This window comes from Acomys russatus, chromosome 3, assembly GCF_903995435.1.
Source record: "Acomys russatus chromosome 3, mAcoRus1.1, whole genome shotgun sequence".
NCBI classification, from domain to species: Eukaryota; Metazoa; Chordata; class Mammalia; order Rodentia; family Muridae; genus Acomys; species Acomys russatus.
In genome coordinates, this window is record NC_067139.1 from 84,015,127 (window position 1) to 84,035,820 (window position 20,694).

At 55.3% G+C, this 20,694-nt stretch overlaps 1 protein-coding gene across 1 annotated transcript in view; it reads right to left on the bottom strand.

Moving 5' to 3' along the window:
* Positions 1 to 453: 453 nt before the first annotated feature.
* The window catches only part of Zfhx2 (zinc finger homeobox 2), a 32,094-nt gene continuing 11,853 nt past the window's right edge, over positions 454 to 20,694 (bottom strand). Inside the window, 10 exon segments of the mRNA XM_051143101.1 lie at positions 454 to 2,441; positions 2,699 to 5,045; positions 5,047 to 6,170; positions 6,322 to 6,448; positions 7,480 to 7,680; positions 9,807 to 9,865; positions 10,275 to 10,349; positions 11,533 to 11,773; positions 12,218 to 12,735; positions 12,913 to 15,005. Of these exon segments, the coding sequence (XP_050999058.1) occupies positions 1,474 to 2,441; positions 2,699 to 5,045; positions 5,047 to 6,170; positions 6,322 to 6,448; positions 7,480 to 7,680; positions 9,807 to 9,865; positions 10,275 to 10,349; positions 11,533 to 11,773; positions 12,218 to 12,735; positions 12,913 to 14,956 (7,704 nt within the window). The 5' untranslated portion in view covers positions 14,957 to 15,005 and the 3' untranslated portion in view covers positions 454 to 1,473.

Sequence of the window (20,694 nt, forward strand, 5' to 3'; positions counted from 1 at the left end):
ACTGCGCAACACCTCCAGGACCAGGAGGGGTGGGGCTGAGCTGGAGGGAGCAGGGGTGAGGGCAGGGTGCTAAGAGGAAAGTCAGTTAGGGACCAGGGAACCCTGCAAAGGCAAAGGCCGTCCCAGACAATGAGAAAAGTGACAGGAGGAAAAAAGTAAATAAGAAAACAGGGCAGGCGAAAGGTACAAACATCTTGATTCCAGAAACCAGACTGTGCCCTTCTCCCTGGGATGGCCAAGCCTCTCTGACAGCTGTGACTGGGTGGGCTATCACCTGTCCTGCTGCATGCTCATCTTAGGGGACAAGGGTCACCTCTCCATCCCTAGTCCTGTCTGAGACTGGCACAGCAAAGGGGGGAAGCCTGCATTGCCTCCAGTCCTGCAGACCACCAGTACCCAGTGAGGACTTTGAGGCATCAGAGCTCAGATCGCAGGAAACTATCAAAAGTGGGGGTGGGGGGGTCACAGACAGTAAAACAAAACAAAAACGAAACAAAACCCACTTGTCTGATGGGAGTTTTCTTTTCTCTCTCTGTGTATTCAGTGTATGTTTTTCTTTACTTCATTCCTCTGGTCTCTCCATCTCTTTCATGTATGTGCACACTCTCTCTTGCTCTTGTTTATTTGGTGTGTTTCTTTTTAAAAGAACTTTGGATTTGCCATTAGTGGGCAGTGCTGATCCCCAGAGGCTGGACCGCCCTTGGCAGGGCTAGACCAGGGGCAGACCCACAGCTGCTGAGAGGGCCTGTGTGTTTAAAGCCTTTGAGAAAAAGTTACTGCAGTTTCCAGGGTATGGGGTGAGGGCTGGTACAGGGGTTCCTGGCAGCGGCTTCCCCAGGAGTCCAGGCTGCAAGGGTCCCCCACAATCAGGTAAGGAGAGGGTTAAGAGGGAGGGGAGTCGGGGAGTGAACAGGGGCATCTCCCCCTGGCAGCCTCCAGTTTGGTTACTTTTATGGGCTCCCTGCCCATCCCAGGCTCCAATCTTAGGAACCAAATGGGTTTTTGGAGTTTGTGAGCTATCTGTGCTCTGGACAAGGGGGCAGGAAGAAGTGGGGGTGGCAAAGTTGATTTTCCACCCCCCCTTTTGTCTTGGGTTTTCTTTCATTTTTCTTCTTTCTTTTGGCGTTTTCTCAGTCAGTATAACAGTATGAAAAAGGTATGTGTTTACAGGGAAAGAGGGCTGGGGATTCAATGGGGGAGGGGGAGGGAGAGAGAAGGAAGCAGACACGTATGTCAACGTGGGGGTGCATCTGAAAGGGGCTGAGAGTGAGGGTCAGTGTCTGTGGGATGGGGAGGAGGCAGGACTCTGCTGGAGGTGGGGCATGTAAAGCCCACTGAGGGTGGGAATTGACAGACTCCCATGAGGTGGGCAGAGCTGAAGATTGGGGTGAGGGATCTGAGTTTCCACCAACCACCCCTTGGGGTGTGAGGGAACCCTGAGGCCCTCTCTTCTCCCCATCTTGGTTTATCTGTTTATAAAGCTAGAAGTGTAGAGGTAGTAGTAGTTTTTGGGTTGGGGTCCGTGTGAGGTAATCTTGCTTCCTCTTTGGCAAAAGCCACAGCAGCCGGGACAGCAGTGGCGCTGTTGGTAACGGTGATGGGAGGGCCGCCTGGGGGTGGGGCTGCCTTGCGCCTGTGGGCTGAGGAGCGCAGGTGGGAGGCTAGGGCTTCACGCCCACTCAGCAGCACCTCACAGGCCAGGCAGTGGTAGGTGCAGATAGGCACCCTCAATGGGGCGGGCATGGAGGCCCCAGAGCCCCGCCCAAAGAAGCAGAAGGATCTCTGGTGGGCAGCAGCTGGGGCCTCGCCATCAAATGCCATCTTGCACTGGCGGCACAAGTAGCGGTGAGTAACGTCCACGGTGGAGATGCCGGCGCTGCCTGTCAGCAGCTCGTCAGCTTCACTGCTTTCCCCTTCCTCTGGAGCCGAAAGCTCAGGAGGCTTTGGAGGGGCTGTGGCTGTAGGCTCAGGGGCTTGGGGGGGTTGCTGGAGGAGGGTATTGGGGAGCAGCCCAATGAGGGTCTGAGGTATCACGGGGTTCATGGGAAATAGCCCCTTCTTCATGCCGTAAAGCTGTTGGAAGTATGCCCCCTGTAACTGAGGGCCAAAGACAGCTGGTGGTGCTGCCCCGCCTGTGGGGGGCAATGGGAACGGCAGGAATTGGCCCCCCAACAGGGCTGGGACAGTGGCCTTCAACGCTTTCAGGTTCTTGAGGGCATCAGTGGAGGAGTTGGTAAGGGTTGCCACTGGCTTTCTCTCCCCAGAGACTTTGTCTCCTGAGGGCTCAGTAGCTGGGCCAGGGGTTGGGTCAGTAGAGCTGTTGGTTTGGTTGGAGGCAGGTCTCTGAGGTAAGGGGCGGCCTGGACCAGCAGTCTGGACCACTGTGGTAGCAGGTAGGACTGAAGTGGCAAGGCCAAGGAGGCCTGAAGAGGCAGCAGTGCCTAGGAAGATGAAAGAAGTAATGAAGGGTTAATGATCCCCAGCCTTACAGATTTTCCTGCTCCAGACTAGAGCGGCACACTCACCTTCACCCCTCCCGTTCCCCCCTCCCCCTCAGTAGCCATACTCTCTACTCTCTTTTTCTCCTACAGCCTGCTACAAGGATAACTGCTTGAGGAGAGCCAAGAAGGCAAAGAACGGTTTGCAATGAGAGGAGACGCTCTCTCAGGTCCAGCTCCTCCCGGCCTCCCCAACTCACCTGAATTGAAAGAAGCTATGCTTCCAAGTGGTGGCTGGGCCAGAGTTGGGCCAGGCAAGAGGACTGGAGCCAGGCGTGGCAGGGTTGGGGAAGCCCCCAAGGGCACAGAGGCAGGTGTGGTGGCAGGTGGCCCTTTGGGAGCCAGTGGGGGGGCCTCGGGTGCTGGAGCTAAGTCATAGCATTTGCTTTCACTCTTCAGTTGGGCTCGCACTGCCTCCTTGAGCTTGGCCAGGTGCTGCCGAGAGAAGAGGTGGCCTCGACAGGAGACATAGAAGTCATACTTGACGTCACAGTAGGGACAGTCGGTGCGCTGGGCTGCCAAGGCGCCCTCGCTGCTGCTCCCACTCCCTGCGATTGCTGCTCCCTGCAGTTTGGCTTTCTTTTCCTTGGCACGAGCATTTTGGAACCAGACCTGAATGACTCTCTTGGGCAGCCCGATCTCCTCCCCCAGCACCTCACACTCCTGCATAGTAGGGGTGCGGTAAGCTTCATAGCAGGCTTTCATGATCTTCAGCTGCAGGCTGCTCATCTGGGTCCTGTATCGCCGCTGCCCCATTCCATCTGGAACTCCAGTCCCACCTCCTGGTCCCCCACTGGTCCCTCCAGCCCCAGGGGACTCTGGTTCGGCCAGGCTGGAAGCGGATGAATCACTTAGGTCTCCTGCGGATGGACTGCAAGCCTCACTTTCTGGAGACGCTTTGGGGGGCTCTTCCGGGCCCTCATCCTCACTGAGTGCGGGAGGTGGGAGGGGTAGAGGGGGCTCTGGCGGGGGCGCAGTGGCCTCTTTCCCAGGCTGTAGGGACGGCAGAGGCCCGGCAGCAGGGGTGACTGCGGGGTAGGGAAAAGCTGGTGCTTCTCTCTTTGGAGTTTCCTTCCCAGTCTCGTCTTCCATCTTGCTCAACAGGAGGTTGAATTTGGGGAAGGGTGCTGGGGCGGCGTTAACAGTGGGTTTGACTGCGGGACCAGCTACTCCTCCCGGGGTGCTTCGAAACTGACCTTTCCTCTCCCGGGCTCTGGTATTCTGGAACCAGACCTGTACCACTCGCTTTTTGAGCCCCACTTCTTCTGAGATGCAGTCGAGCATCTTACGAGTGGGGTTAGAGTCCTGCATGTACCAGCGGTACAGGATCTCCAGCTGCTCGGGTAGGATGGTAGTGCGCAGGCGCTTGTCTTTTGGGGGTTCCCCGTCCCCTCCTCCGCCTGCTTCACTGCCCGTGGGAGACAGACTGCCGTCATCGTGCTTGCGCTTGAGGGGTGTCCCTGATGAGGTGCCGGATACTGCAGGGGTTCGCTCCCCAAACACCAGCAAAGGAAGATCTAGTAGCTGTGACGGAGCACTGGGCTGCACGGACGGCGGCAGGAAGTGTAGTCGGTGGTGAGCGGACAGGAGGTCCTGGCTGGGGAAAGAAATGGCACACTGGTCACAGGTATGCACTGGAGGTGAGGGAGGCGCCTTCCCTTCAGACTCTTTGCCTTCTGGCCTTGTTGGCTCTGCCTGTTGGCTCGAGTCTTCCACATCTGCATGTTCTGGAGATGGGCCACTATGTCTCGCCGCCGGTTCCGGGTTTCGTTCCTCCAACTCCTCTTCCTCCACCTCTTCTTCCTCTTCCGCCTTCTCTGCCTCCTCCTCTTCCTCAGGAGGCTGGTCGTCATAGCATTTCTTGAGGTGCCTCACTAACTCAAAAATACAGGCGAAGGTGGCATGGCAGCGCCTACAGCCAGAGGCTCCCCCAGGGGCTCCTCCGGAGGCCACGGGCCCACCCTCGCAGGCATTTTTGCGGGCTTTCTGGCGCGCGTTCTGGAACCACACGACCACCACACGGCTAGCCAGCCCCAGGAGATTGGCGAGCCGCTCCACCTCTCCGTCCTTGGGGTAGGCACTGGTCTCAAAGAAAGACTGCAGAGCTTGGCTCTGGAACTCTGTGAACTTGGTTCTGGAGAACCGGCGGCCTGCTGCGGGCACTGTGGGAGGAAGAGTCCCTCTAGAACCTTCTTCTTCCTCTGCGGGCCAGTGTCCTCCTGCCAGGCTTCTCTCCTCGGAAGTGTGGATCCCCCCTACTTCAGGCTCTGGAACCACAAATGGCGGGCCTAGCTGGGGAGGTGACTCCAGGGACCCATCTGGAGGTTTGGGGGGCTCTGCTGGGGGTGGTGGGTAGAGGCTGTCATAGCTCTTGCGGAACTGAGCAGCGTAACGGCTCAGGGCCTCAAAGGGCAGAAAGCGGCGGTGGACGTGTTCCTCGTGAGTCTTGAGGATGAGCATGTTGGAGAAGAGTTTCCCACAAGCCCCACAGGCCAGCTTGTCTCCGCCTCCCAGAGACTCCGGGGGAGGAGGTGTCGGGGGAGGCGGGTACTGCCTGCTTCCCTTCATTGTACTGAATTACTAACTCAAAGCCAAAATTTTCCAGAAGGGCTTTGGCTGCTGTGCGGGCGGCTTCGTTGGGTGACGGGTGGGGTGGGGAAGAGGGCCCGGCTTCGTTCCCCTCTTCAGCTATGAGGGGCCGTTCCCACTCCTGCTCAGGCAGCTCAGCCTTCGGGGGTGCAGGAAGAGGAGGTGGGGTGGCTGCTGGCAGCGACAGCATGGGTGTAGGGCTCGCCAGTGCCAGCTTGGGCCCCACCTTGAGGTCATGGAGGTAGAAGGGCAGAAGCAGCTGCTGTTGCTGGAGCTTAAGTAGTGATTCTGGGACCAGAGGGAAGGGGGGCAGGACTGGTGGGGTGAAGAGAGGGGCTGGGAATCGGTGTAGGTCCAAGGGAGGGGCTGGTGGGGACAGGAAAGGCAGTCCAGACATGAAGGCAGCGGGGTCAGGGCCTTTCTTCTCAGTGCCCACCTCGCCCTCAGTCTCGCCTTCCTTGACCTCCTCTTGGCTTCGCTCTGGTCCTTCGGCCTTGGCATCCGTCTTGGCCCCTCTGGAGCGAGTCTGGTGCAGAACCGATCGCATGTGAATCTCCAGAGTGGAGCTCTGGTTGTAGGACACTCGGCAGACCGTGCACTTGAAGGGCTTGTCTGAAGCAGCTGTACTGGGCGCTGGGATGCCGGCCTCTCCTCGGGCGGGGCAAGATGGGTCGCTGGCAGCCTTCTTCATCTTATGAAGGTGAGAGACAGAATTATAATGAACCAAGAGGATATTCTTCTGGGTGAAGGACTCCTTACACACAGTACACTTATAGGGCCGAGCAGGGTCAAGAAATTTGTCCAGGGCGAAGTTGGTGGTCTTCCGATAGGTTAGGGGATGGCGAGAGTCAGCTGCGGATGGCTCTGCAGAGCGGGGCTCCCCCATGGCTCCCTCTTCCTCTTCAGCCATGGCGGGTGGGGGAGCCATTTCTTCAACTTGGGCGTCAAGCTGAGGGACTGGAGATGGAGTTGGAGAGGAGGGCTGACCAGGACTTCCTGATGGCTTCTCTGGGCCCTCCACTGGTGCCAAGGGAGGCTCAGGAGGAGGAACTGGGCTGGCTTCCGGGGTCAGGTTAGCGTTCTCTACAGGAGACAGAGGAGCAGGGAACGGCGTTCAAGCTGAGGCCCGACCATTCGCTATCCAAAGCCACCGGCTGAATGCCAGTCGTCTTCAGACCCCTTTGACCCCTTTTTCTGCCACTTTGGGGGGGGTATGCTGTGTGAACTTCCTTACCTGCTACCTGGTCTCTGCTGGGAGTGGGCTCTGGTCCAGGGCTGGGGTGTTCTAGGCCATCCTCCACGGGGCTTAGTGTGGGTCCAGGCAGCATTTTGGTTGCAAAGGTCATCTCTACAGTTGTGGCCTATAATGTAGAAAACCCTGGTGGCTTCATCACTTGTCCACTGTCCCCTAGTGCTATTCCTGACCCGCTTACTCTGCACCTGTATCTGTGCCAAGCTCTCTTCCCCTGGGTCCTGCCTCCTGTCTGGGTAAACTTCCCAATGAATTGATGCTTTTCTTTGGATAGGGGCTGGGTAGCTAGCTGTCCACTGCCCTACCTTCCTCCTTTCCCAGGCTGAAAGTATCTCACCTCAAAGCTACCTGGTTCTGCTTTTTTTTTTTTTCCTTCCCCAGAAAGAGTTTTTCTGTGTAGCTTTGGCTGCCCTGGACTCACTTTGTAGACCAAGCTGGTCTTGAACTCACAGAGATCTGCCTGCCTCTGCCTCCCTGAGTGCTGGGATTACAGGCACGTGACACCACACCCGGTTCTGGTTCTGTTATTAACAACACTTTTCAGGGTTTAATGGGAGTGAGAGCAATGCACAGTTGTCCAGGAGGAAAGGGAACGAGGCAAGCGCACTGCCCAGAGCCACCCCACCAAATTTTCCCCGCCAGACATGGTTCCTCTGTATAATAGCTCTAGCTGTACTAGAGCTCGATCTAGTCCAGGGTGGCCTCGAACTCAAGGAGATCCACTTGCCTCTTCCTCTCAAGTGCTGGGATCAAAGTGTGCGCCACCACCGCCTGGCTGACCCCACCAATTTTATTTTATTTATTTATTTATTTTAATTTTTAAAAAAATATTTATTTATTTATTATTATATGGTGTTCTGCCTGCATGTACACCTGCCCACTAGAAGAGGGCATCAGATCACATTATAGATGGTTGTGAGCCACCATGTGGTTGCTGGGAATTGAACTCAGGACCTTTGGAAGAGCAGGTGGCACTCCTAACCTCTGAGCTATCTCTCTAGCCCCCCACCAATTTTAAAGTCAACTTCAACTGTCTAGAATGTGGCTTCCTTCACACCCCACCCACATACACTAGCCTCTTCCTCCCCTTGCACTGCCCTCACAGGACCTTAGGGCCATTTCCCCTCCGCCTACACTCACCACAAGCAGCAACTTCTCCACACACTCGGGCACCACGTTGTGCAGGTGGCTGAGGTGGAAGTGCAGGGCAGGCCGGCCCACCAGCTGCTCCTGGCAGAGCGGGCACCTGTATTTGGGCTGCACGGCATGCTGGGAGACTGTATGAACCCTCACCTGGTCAGACTCTGGGCTCAGGAAGCTGCAATATGGACAGCAGTATACCTGGGGGATACATAGGGGTGGCAGAGGAGGAGTCAGGGGCCGGGGGGCCGGGGGGGGGGATGACCCACTATCTCACAGGTAGCAGGAGTCAGTGCGATGCCGTCCCCATTATTCAGATTTATGGGACCAGTCAGATAGGAAGGCACCTTAGCCCACCCAGCCCCCAACCAGCCCTGAACGTTGGCAACTCCCTGGGCTAGGACAAAGGCCTAGCCTGGGTTGCTATGTTGACTTCCTTCTTTGCCAGTCCCTTCTCATCCTGCTTTTTTCTTTCCTTTTGGTGTGGCTTTCCCTGTCTCTGATACCCTAATCGACATTCCAGCTTTCCAGCTGGCCCTGGACCAGCCTCTGCCCTGAATCTGGCTTTCTTACCCATACCCTACTACCTGTCTTTTCTGTGACATGCCTCCTTCTTCTGGGCATTTTTTCTGAACCCAGAGGTCCCTTAGCCTGCCTATTTCAGTCTCCCAGGTCCCTTGCCATTCCCTACAGAGGGGTCCTACCTGTCTGCCATGAAGCTTGGCTCACCCCAGGTTCAGCAACTTGCCGTTCTCTTCTCCTTCCACTACTTCTTGTCCTGGGATCTGCCGTGTTGACCAGGCTGGCCTCGAACTCAGAGATCTGCCTTCTCCTAAGTGGTGGGACTAAAGGTGTGTGGCACCACCTCCTGCTCACTGCTGCTACTTTTTTTTTTTTTTTGAGACAAGGTCTCTCTGTGTAGCCTTGGCTGTCCTGGACTCGCTTTGTAGATTAGGCTGGCCTCGAACTCACAGTGATCCACCTGCCTCTGCCTCCCAAGTGCTGGGATTTAAGGCGTGTGCCACCACGCCCAGCCTGTTCACTACTTCTTAATACAAGCAAATGCCACTCCTCAAGTGGTCCAGGTAAACTCTGGTCTGCCCCTTAGCACATTGTGGCCTAGATCTCTAGCTAGCCAGAGGCAAAGGAGGCCTGCTGTCACCTGACTGAACTGTCTAGTGGGCATTCTCCCTGCAGCCTCTCTCTGGCCTACCTCATCTCCTGTTGCCTCGCACTTTCCCAGGCCTGTACATTGAGGCAGGGGAGCCAGGCACTCATATCAGTGCACCTAGCCCTCTAACAGACAGGCTGCAGGGAACAGGAGTTGGGAGGAAGAGAAACAGAACAGAGGTAGCGCTGTGTGCCGCAGTGGAGGCTGGGAAGTGGGGAAGCCCAGGATGGTAGGCATGGCAAGATAAGAGACCCGGGATCTCCTCAGAAGCAACATTTTACACCACAGGGCCGAGCTGCTTCTGAGTCCTGTTAAGTCCAAGTCCTGGGGTCTGGGGGCTTGTGGGACTTGCCAGTGTGTTACCTGTTTGGGGCCTCTACAGGAGGGGTGCCAGGTCAGTTCTCTCAGGCTTGCAGCTCCTCATCAGAAGGAATATCCTCCTGGCGGCCTGTGAGGCTGCCCTCTCATTTCTCTACTCTACTCTCCCTCCTTTCCCGGCATCTCCTCCAGTCTTTCCTACCCTTCCTACGATTCCTCTCTTGACTTTTCTCAAGGTCCTGCCACTCCCTTCTGTGTTCACCTTTACAGGCAGCTTTCTTTCCTTACGTGCTGAACATACAGAACTGGCCCCTGCATGGAATTTCTCGTGTGACATTCTGAACTGAGTCAGCCACACGCAAAACACAAGCCTTTAGAGCAGGGGTTCCCAGCCTTCCTAGTGCTGCGACCCATTTGTGGTGACACCCAACCATAAAATTATTTTCGTTGCTACTGCATAACTTCTTAATATAAGAACATTTTGCCACTGTTGTAAACTGTAGTGTAAATACCTATGTTTTCTGATGGTCTATTTATTTATTTGAGTGTTCTATTTGCATGTATGACAGAAGAGGGCATCAAATCCCATTATAGATAGTCATGAGCCACCATGTGGTTGCTGGGACTTGAACTCAGGACTTCTGGAAGAGCAGACATCTGCTCTTAACCACTGAGCCATCTCTCCAGCCCTTCTGATGGCCTTTAGGCAACCCCAGCGAAAGGGCTGTTCAGCCCCCAGCGGGGTCGCGACCCACGGCCTGAGAACCAGTGCTAGAGAGTAAGAAATCTCAGTAAAGTCAGCCCCCCCCCACTTCATCCCAGTTACCCCAGTTCTGACCGTGATCTGGTTGGCACTGTCTCTGGGAGGGCCAGTTCTGTCCTCTGTCACTTCAGATGCTGAGGAGGAGAGGAGAGGCGGTTAAAAGGATTCCTTGGTCCCCTTTCCCATTCCTGCACAACCCCTCTAGTACCAGTGGACTTTCAGGGCAGGAAGTGGCTTTCAGAGAATGGAGAATAGGTAAGAAACTCAGGAGCCAGGTGAGGCTCGGCAGGGATCACTTCCGGGTTAGCCAGCAGCCAGGTGAGGCTTGGCAGGCATCACTTCCGGGTTAGCCAGGGCTGGGTTTTCAAAGAGGGTAGAGATGCATGGGTGGATGGTGACTTCTTTGCCCTTCCCCTTCCTTTTTAGTTTTTGCTCCTTCTGGGAAGGAGGTTTTTTGGGTTTCTGAAAGGCACCCGTCATCATGCCAGTGTGCACAGTGAGTTGTGTGTGTTGGGGGGGAAATGGGTCTGAGGAGCAGCTCACCCAGTTGTTCTGTCTTGTTCTGGCCATCTTTCTCAGAGGTGGGCGGCTGAGCTAAGGGGGTGTCAGGAGCCTTCCCTGTGTAGGACGGAGAGAGAGAGAGAGAGTTAGGGTAACGTGGTGACACACGGGGGAAGGAGGGAGGACAAAGGGCAGACGAAGCAGGACAAGCAGCTGGTGGAGAAATGGTGAGTGAGTCTGGAGGCAGGAAAGGATGAACAGAAGAAACACAGGGCAAAAGTGAAACAATTCCAATACTGAAACAGTAGGGCAAGCCTAGCACCCCGTCCCTAGAAACAAGCCCCACAACAGGACCAGACTAAGCTTGGCCTCCTGGCCTGACTGACCCTGGAAAAGGGAAGCCCCAAAACTGTAGTGGGAGGGGCACTGTAAGCGTTGAATGAAGGGCGGCTGTAGTGCATGGGAGGCGATGGGCAAGGAGATTACCACTCTCGTAAGAATTGACAGATGTGTAGGAATTTATTTTCGGTGGCAGCCTAATTAAAGTGTTAAAAGTTCCTTAACTCCATTCAGCCTTGCGCCAGGATCGTTAGCTATTGATCCTGGGCCCCTCCAGCACTTAACTCCAGCCAGTGTATTGGCAATTCAATTAGCACCAGTCAATGCTGCCTGTTCCTGGTTCCTGCTGCCCTTGCCCTCGCCCACCACTGGCCTCTCCATAGCCCCGATGCCCATGCCCACCTCTGACAGCCCCTTCCAGGCTCTTCTCCTACACCCTCTGGGTCAATGGCGCCTGGCTGGCTGTTCCTGGCCTCTGCTGCCTAAAGGGGTCTCTAAGCCCAGCCTTGGGGCTGAAGACCTCCTAGGAGACAGGAAGAGGCTGGGAAACTTGATGGAGCCTCTTCCCATCCCGGTTGTCTTTGAACCATGCCCACAGCTCCCATCACCTTTCAGCAAGTCTGGCTTCTCATGAAGTGATGTTTGTTTTGTTTTGTTTTGAGGCTTTTCCTTTTGCCTTCCACCCCTCACAACCAATAGAGCTGGGACACTAGTTGCTACCCACAAGCCCCAGGTGACTCCTCCTCCCTGTCTCTGCTACTCTCTCCCGTCCTCCAGTCATCTCTTGCCCTGCTCCTTGCTGGGCAACCTCCCGGTTCCTGAAGCTCGCCCCCATCCTGCCTTCTCATTCCTTCAGCACCACTTGCTGTAGATGGCTCACCGGCCTGTGTCACTTTGGTGTCATGTCCCTGCACCTGCTGCTTCCTGCCCAGCCCTTATCCTCCTGTTCCCTTTTCCTCACCGGGAGTTCGGAGCCTCCCACGGCTGAAGCTCAGGGTGCCCTGAAGAGCTGAGAGTCCTTCTTCGGCTGGTGGGCCATTCTGTAGCAGTTGCAGCCGCCTCTGGGCCTGGGCATCGCGGTGGGAGGGTGTGCGTAGGTGTTGTAGCACGGCTAAGCGGGAGGGCGTGTCCCAGGCACACAACAGGCATCGGTAAAGCCCCGGCTCTGGCCCTGCCTCTGCTCCCTCCATTTCCAGCAGAAACTAGAACCATGAAAGAGGCCAGCTCAGATGTAGAAGGGACACACGCATCCAGATCTTTGGAGACTTCCCCTCTACACTGAACTCTTTTAATTGCTGGGTGACCTCCCTCTACCTTTCTATAGCCACCTACGTCTGTTCTCTCAATTGCTTTCTCTCTCTCCTGCCAGTCCTGGGTTCCTGAGTGTGTGACTGGCACCTGCTTCTGTCCTCTTGAACTTCCGGGTAACATGATGGGCTGGATGGAGCCAGAATAGCCTCCTCACAGTCCCCTGTTCTTCGGTCTTTCCCCAGGTCTGTCCAGCACTGCACTACCCTGGTACATACCCTGCCCTGTTTTTCATGTCCCTCACCCCGGGGTTCCGCCCTCCCTGGCTTCACTACTCTGCCCCTTCCACCCTGTCCCTTCTCCTTCTCCCTTTCCGTCCTCTCCTGCCTGAACTTCACCTTATAGATCTGGCTGTTTTCTTCATGGGCTGACCCCCGGGCGTGTAGCTGCATCTTCTCCTTGCTGTTGGACTCGAAGTCACAAATGTTGCAGCGCAGGTGAAGCGGGGAGACAGAGCCGTAAGAAGCCCCGTCCCCCAGGGACAGTGGGGAAGGGGTGCCCACGGCTCCACCCCCCTCCCTAAGGTGGGCCGCCAGCTGGTATTTCTGAGTATGTTTGTCCGTCTTGAGGTGGAGCTGGAAGTTGGCCTTGAGCTGGGTGCCGTAGCAGCAGAGCTTGCAGCGGTGGGTGTCGCCGGCTACCTCCTTCCACTCAGCCTCTGGGAGGCTCCGGCCAATGCTGCAGTGGTAAAGCAGCAGCTCCAGGCTGTCCGTGCTGAAAGCCTGGCACACCAGGCAGCGGAACACCTTCAGGGGTGGGCTGTCATCTGGGGATGGCGAAGTGGGCAGGCCATCGGACGAGGAGCCCAGGAGCTGACTTGGTGGCAGATGGGTGTCAGGGGAGAGACTGCCAGGGGCTAGGGGGACAGAGACAGATTAGTGCCTAAGGAAGAAAGGAGGGGGGCGGGGGAACACACGCTAATTAGAGTAAGCTGTATTTACCTAACTGGGGAGGCAGCCGAGCTTTGGAGGAAGGCAGGGAATACAGTTTGGCTTGGGCAGGGGGGCAGCTGCAGCTGAGCAAGGAAACTTACCAGCTGTGGGGAACTTGCGGGTGGGTGCTCCCAGGTGGTGGAAACCATTGAGAAGCAGCTGGGCTTCAAGGGGCTTGTCTGGCCTCAGCCCAGGCCCAGGCATGGGTGTTTGAGGCTGTCCTAGGGCTTGGGGCCCAAAGTACTGGAAGAGTTCAGGAGGGTTAGCGGGAGAAGCCCCCGGCGGGGGCGGAGGTCCTGGTCCCACCAGCCCCGGTGGCAGGCCGAGCGGCAGGCCCTGATGCAGCATCAGGACGTTCTGCAGGTGTTTCTCGGAAGTCATGTGGATACGCAGGTTGCGGGAGATGTTGGTCTCGTAGCTACACACCTTGCACTGCCAGGATGATTTGGTCTTGGGCTCTTTATCCCCAGCAGAGGGGGGTGGGAGGGATGCCTCTGGGGGACTTCCCTGGCCACCAGGCCCTGCCTGGAAGCCCTGCAGGTTGGCCAGGTGCTTGTCGGACTGCATGTGGATGCTGAGGTTGCCTTTGGTGGTGGTAGAGTAATTGCAGACATCGCAGCGGTAGGGCTTGTAGCCGCAGTTGTAGCTCTCTCCGCGGGCGAGGCGGGGGTGGGCACCCCCGGCGCTGCAGTAGCTGCAGTGGCTGTTGCTCTCGGGGTGCTTCTCCCGCATGTGCACATCCAGGGTCTGCTGGTACTTGTAGTGCCAGTTGCACTTGGGGCATTTGAGAGTCTTGCAGGAATTGCGTGAGTGTAGCAAAGACATGTGGCTGGACAGGCTGAGGCCCTGGAAGGCTGCAGGGGCTGGAGCGTAGTCATCAACCAGGCGACAGGCCTGAGGTGGGTCACTGGTGTCTTCAGGAGAGCCTGCTGGAGCTGGGAGCATGGCCACCTCCTTAGAGGTGGGTGAGCTTTGGTTGAGAGGGAGGCAGAACCCTCCATCCATTTCTTGGCCCTCGGGGAACCAGTCTGGCCCTGCCTCGCCTCTGGATACCGGCGATTCTTTGGCTTGGGTTGGGCTGGGGTCCCAGGTGGCTAGGGCTGTGGGTGGGGATGGTGGGCTGAGGGCCATAAGCTCTTCAGAGGGGAGAACAAGGGCCTGATGGTCTGCCTCTGGCAGGGCGTGCTCAGTCTGGCCTCTGCTTGCCTCCATGGTCACTGTGCTGCTGTTGGGTTCCTCAGGTACCTCAGAAGGGCGAGTAAGAGGTTTTGGTTCCAGAAGGCTTAGGAAGGCCACGCCGCCATCATCACCCTCCTGAAGTATGGCTGGGCTGCCCAGCAGGCTCTGGTGGTGGGCAGGGCTGAGCTTCGCCCCATGAGAACGTGTGTGCCCTATAAAGGCCCGCAGCCTGCCAAAACCCAGGCGGCACGGAAGGCAGATCCAGAACAGTGCCCTGTGGTCTCCCCGTCGGCTCCCCATGGGGCCATCTTTGGGATCTTCGGTTGGGTTTGGAACCAGCTGGTAGCTCCAGAAGGCTCCATCCCTTCCCTCACAGGCAGCCAGAGATGGCGCTGAGGTATCATGGGACAAAATTTGGTCAGAAGAGCTAAAGCCTTGGATTGGGTCAAAGCCATGTTGGATGTGAAGGATGGTGAGGGGTGAGCGGGGGAAGCGGGCAAGGCGGGGCAGGCCGGGCTCTTCCTTGGTGCTTGCCTCATCCCAGGGGAAGCCCTTTGGTAACAAGAGTTCGCTGCCACCTGGCAGGGGCAGCTTGGCCAGTAGGTAGGCCTTACCTCCAGCTGCAAAGAATAAGTGGTTGCTTAGGTCCAAAGGAAGGGTTCCTGCCTCCTCTTCCTCCTTTTCCACCCCAAGGTCCCTTGGTGGGATGTGACCACAGCCAGGCTCCACCTGGGGCTCTCCAGTGTCCTTTGGTGGAATGAGGCCACAGCTTGACTCCGGAAGCTTCCCCCCTGGCTCTGAGGACCTTACGCTTTCAGAGGTGGAGGGGGCATCAGGGGGATCTTTGGTGACAGGATCAGAGGTGCCAGAAGAGGAGGAGGAAGATGTCTCTGGAGGTGGGGACGGGACATCGCGCCCAGGGGAAGGAGCGGTACCACAGAGAGAGGCTGAGTTAAGGGTGGCCATGGTAGACGGAGGACTGCTGAGGGTTCATTTCAGCGTGACAGCCAGGACCCTGCAGGGAAACATGGAGAGACAGTGCCGTAAGATCTCAGGGTCCCCGGCGAGCCTGACTGTCTGGGCTCTCCTGCCCTCTAAGTTCTCCAAACACGAGACTCAGGTGCCCTCAGGCCAACCTGAAGCCTAAAACTCATTGCGCCTAAAGTTAGAATTCACTACTGCTTTCCAAACTGGCTCTTCCTCCATCTTGCAGTCTCAAGCTTGGTACCATCCATCTCTCCTCTGCTTAGGCACATTCACCCTGTGCTCTGTAACGTTCCCTAGCAAGCTCCAGGATGCCTCAGTCTCTGCCCTCGCCACCTTCCTCACCAGCACCAAGCTACTGCTGTTTTCTGAGCTAATACAACAGACGGACTGCTTGTTTCCACCTCTGCCTTTTTCAATCTAGTGTCTCCATCTCACCAGCCAGAACGATCACTTCATTTTTTAACTATCAAAATGCCAAACATCTGTAAGGAAACCCTTCACCTGCCACCCGCCTTCAACAGCAATCAACTGATGAACTATCTTCATCTGTCCTCACCAACTCTTTGACAATCTGTTTAAAAAAAATTTTTTTTTTTTTGAGACAGGCTTTCATGCAGCCAAGGCTGGCCTTAAACTTCTGATTCTCTTATTTACACACCTGTTGGATTACAGGTGTGCACCGCCACACCCAGTTCATGAAGTCCTTGGGATTGGGCCTATGTCCTTAGCCCTTCCTCATAGCTGTCTTTAAAAAAATGACTAGTGTGTACATGTGTGTATGTGCAGGCCACGGCACACATGTGCAGGTCAGATAATAACTTGCGGGAGTCAGTTCTCTTTGGGTCCCAGGGATGGGCCCTACGTTATCAGTGCTTGGCAGCAAGCCCCTTTACTGCTGAGCCGACTTGTCAACCCTCATAACACTGCATTCTACCTTAAAAAAAAAAAAAAAAACCATCAGTGGCTTCTCATTGCAATCAAGTCTAGACTCCAGGGGCTGAAGAAATGGCTCAGCAGCTAAGAGCACTGGTTGCTCTTGCAGAAGATCCTGGTTCAATTCCCAGCACCCACATGGCAGCTTACGACTGTCTGTAACCCCGGTTCCAGGGGATCTGACACCCTCACACAGACATACATGCAGGCAAAACACCAATGCAAATGCAAATTAAAAAAAACAAAAAACAAAAAAATCCAGACTCCTTCTCCTGACCCGCTAAGGCCCACCTGCCAGAGAGCCCACCTTCACAGGCTCCCAGCTGTCTTGTTTTAACCTGCTAGCCAGCTAGGCAGCCTTCCCGCCTCTGTCTTTCTCCCCACAACACCCTCTCCCCTTCTTTCTCGGTCTTCCTTCCTTCCTGTTTCTCAAACAAGCCAACCTCATTCCTACTTGGAGTCCTTGCCTGAGAGCTTAGTCTGTCACTCTTCAGCAAACCTGCGGCATGGAACTGTTTTCCCTTCTCGAGGGCTCGTCCCACGAGAGCCTCTATCTGCTTTCTGCTTCTCTATGATTGCAGAGGCACAGTCCAGCTCTCAAACAACCCAGGCTAGCCTTAAAGTCAAGTAGCAGAGAGTAACCCTGAACCCTCCTGCCTCTACTGCCCCAGTGCCAGGATCACAAGCCCGTGCCATCTTGCTACTAAGTACCTTTCAAAGGAATGAACCCTGGGAAAGGTCCCTAGGCCCAGCCCCTAGTCAAAGCCTCCTTGCTTTCCCTGGCATGCATCTGCCTCCAGTGCATTCCAGATGCAGACTGGTTGCGACAGTGAGTTGGAGGGATTTCCTTGGCTAGTAGGAAGATAGTAGCTCCTCTCCAAACTGGCACTAATAACTGTAATGCTGTCCTAGTAGTAATGGTACCAGCAGCTGTAAAGTACTCATGGGATGGTCTTGGCACCAGCTGAAGACTTATTGGGCGCACACTTCATCTCACAGCGTTCTCAAGCTTTAAATGACCACCTGATGGTAACAGGGTCCCAAAAGGCTAGGAATGGCTCAGCTCGCAGAACAGCTGCCCCGCACATGTGAAGGCCCGGGCTCTATTTTCAACTCTGCATCAATGGGTGTGGGTTTCATGCTTGCAATCCCACGACTCTGTTGGGAGGATCAGAAGTCCTGGCTACATAGGGAGTTCAAGACCAGCCTAGGATACATGAGGGTGGGGCTGGGGAAAGCTGTCAAGCCGTCCTCAACATTATCAGTTGCCCAAGCATCCACCTGACCCCTCTACCACGACCTCTGGTGACAAGAGGCCTAAGGTTTAGGCCGCCTTGCTTTGGACAAAGGGTGAAGGGGATGGCCGCTTTTTCCTGGGGACGTCTTTAATGCTCATCTCCAGATCCCCAGATTTGATATGGATCCTTGGTCCAGGCACCATGTTGCCTTCAAGACTGTTCCCACTTCCCTCCTCCCCCTGGGGAGTCCAGCTAGGCTTGAAGGTCAGAACCTTCAAGGAATTCTTGAGGGACAGGGTTAGCATGCTAACCAATGCAAATAAGTACCTGGTCCAAGGATTGAACAGAGAAAAGGGAAGTGAGGGAACAGGACGGGGCTGGGGGGCAGAACGTGGATAGTGAATTGAATAGTGGAAGCCCTGGTCTTGTTGGGGAAAGGCGTTCCTCCCCAGGACCACGAGGGACCGAGGAAGGTAGGCTTGCTAGATAGAGTTCAGTCATTGCCATAGGTTGGGCCTCACTGCCTTTTATTACCCAACCTGATGGAAGAGCTGAGGGTTGACGTGGCTTGATCTCACCTGCCTTGGCAGCAGAACAGCCTGGCTTACCAGCATTCAGCTCCCTCTTGGCCCTCACAGAACTCCATCACAGTCCAGAGGCCGCCGGAACAGGCTCCGACCCAGGCCCTGTCTCTGAAGCTTGACTCCCCAACTAGAAAAGGTCCACTGGTTGCTAGGTACAAAGCAAAGGGGCCCAGCTTTTGGCCAGCTTGTGGGTGACACCCGCCAGAGCACAGGGTAGGTCAGCTGGCGGCTGTTTAAAATTGCAAATCTCTTCCCTACCTCCCAGCTTACCCCTCCTTTTCAGGAGAGAATTTCAATTGCAAATTTCTCTCCGCCTCACACACCCCCTGCCTGTTTCCCTTGTCCCTTCTCAGTGTTTCTCCCATCACACACTGTTTATTAGACTTCTGTGGTCATGGTGGTCCCCACTTTTAATCCTTCCATTTCCCCCTTCTGTCTTCTCCCTCAATCTCTAGGTGCTTTTATTTATTTTTTCCCTTCTTGCCTTGAACTGGAGGTGGTGCAGAAGCGTCTAAAAGCCAACACACACCTACCTGCTACTCCCAGGCCAAAATTCACATTCACTGCCGTTTCTACCCACGGTTCCCAACATTTCTTAAGAGTAGCTCTCCAGTGGGGCGGGTCTCAGATGAAGACAGAGAAAGGAGGTCCCCCTCATGCACCCTGACATTACAGCTCAGAAGGAACAGAAGAGAAGGCGACTGGCGTCCTGGAGGTAGGGGACAGGAGAGGGAAGGGCCAGGCCTCTGCAGAGCCGAGGCAGTGGCAGCCGGGTGATTAGAGCGGAGATTGATGCGGAGGGGCGCCACAGACGGCAGAGAGAGTCAATAAAACGAGGGGATCGCATTAGAGGCGACAGGGAGAGCTTTAAATTACCAGGCTGCTGCCACCACGGGGGGATGGAAGGAGGAAGCCCTGAAGCCGTGGGAGGGTGGAGAGTTCTGAGGGTGTAGTCGCCCCCCAAAGATGGATCGCCGGCTCTGAACCGGCCCTGGGTCTCGGGAGCTCCCTTGCGGCCCTTCCGTTTCTCCCCTCCCTCTCTCGTGCACCAGACCCTCACCAGGGTGAGGAGGAGAGAAAGGGGTAAAGGAAGGCTGTGGAGAAACAGGCTTTTCTTTCCAGGAATTTGTCACCTTTCCCCCTTCGCCCTGGCTTTCCCGTCCTGCCTCTTCTTTGTGAAGGGAAGTCTGGGGGTGCTTTCAAAGCGGTTATTGCTGTCCCACAAACACGAGGCAGTCATGTTTACTACCCCGAAGAGGAAGGCAGATGGGTGGGTGGGTGGGTGGGTAGGGGGGTTGAGAGAAACAAAAAGGCTTGGGGTTGAGGTTGCGGAGTGCAAGTGGAAGACCCTTCAAGGCAAGCTGTGAGACCTTGGGAAACTGAAAGACACCTAGCGCCAGGGGGCCAAAGGCAGAGCCCTGACACGGGAGGAGAGTCGCAACCCTCACTCCCAGGCCGGGGAGGCCAAATTTGAGGCCTAAGGGTACTTTGCCTCCATGCTCCACCTGGGAAAAAAAACACCACTGCTCCCTGGCGGTCACAGAGGGAACATCCCCAAGGCCCAGCTCCTTTCTCAAAAGCATAAACAAAACCTGCTCTTCTCTGTTTGCCCAGGCCCAGGAACGGACCAAAGGTTTTGTGGCAGAGTCGGTCCCAGGGCAACATTTGCTTAAAATCTGTGAACAATGATTTTCACAGCAGCTCTCCAAACATTTTTTGCCTTCCACCAGCCTTCCCTTAGAGTGAATTCATGACGTGTGTGTGTGTGTGTGTGTGTGTGTGTGTGTGTGTGTGTGTACACAAGCAGGGTGTTATGTGGCCCTAGCTGGCTACTGTGTGTGTCATGAGAGCAGAAAAGGTGGGCATGATCACATCGAGTCTCTCCAGCCTCCTGCTTTAATTTCCCAAGTGGGATTATAGGCAGCGGTTACCATAGGTGAGTGGCAGAGCTCAAGTTTTAATTAGCCTTCGTTTGTTTTTAAGGTGCTGTGGATTAAGTTTGGGGACTTGCAGATGCCAGGCCAGGGTTCCTGCCTCTGAACTCTTGGCTGCTAGGTCTGGGGACACTCATAATCTCAGAGCAAACTGAGGATGTTTTCCCTAGCTCTCACTCAGGCTAGGTGATAGCTAATACAGAGGCCCAAACTGCTGTGGCCTCTCCCTACACTTACTTTTTAATGGATTCATTTAGCGTTGTGGTTGTAGGGACTGAATCTAGGGCCTCCAGAGGCAATCTCTCTCTCACTGAGCTACATACATATGCAGACCTTTTAAATTTGTCTTTATTTTTAAGTAAGTGTGTGTGTGTGCGCGCGCGCGCGTGTGCAGATATTGGTGGAGGCCAAAGGCATTGGATTCCCTTTGGATCTGGAGTTACAGGCAGTGTGGAGTCACTAGACATGGGTGCTAGGAACTGGGTCCTCTCAGTCACTGAGCCATCCACCCCCCCTTTTTTTTCTGAGACATGGACTCATCTCTGAAGACCAGGCTGTGCTGAAACTCACAGTGATCCTCCTGTCTCTGCAGCCTGAGTGCTGGAATTCAAAGTGTACACAGGCACCCAATTGGGTCAACAGGCTCGGGGACAGATGCCCTGATGCACACTGAACCATGCTATGTGCTTGGTCCTGCCTCCCTCCCCTCCCCACAGTGCCCCCCCCTATGTTCTGAGACAGGATCTAATGAAGGTGCTGGGAGTGGTGGTGGCTTTGAACTCTGTAGCCCAAGCTAGCCCAAAATTTATACTCATACCTGTGCCGTTAGGCCCAGATTCCCTTACATTTAAAATAATAACTCCCCCCGAACCCCCAATCTTACTTTGAGTCTAAAAGGGAAATTAAGATGCACTATTTCTGGCTTCCGGCTTAATTCTATCTACCTTCCCTACTGACCTCTCCATTCTCACGAATATTTAAAAAGTGCTTACTTTGTGTAAGATTAAATTTTTTTTTTCTATTGGTTT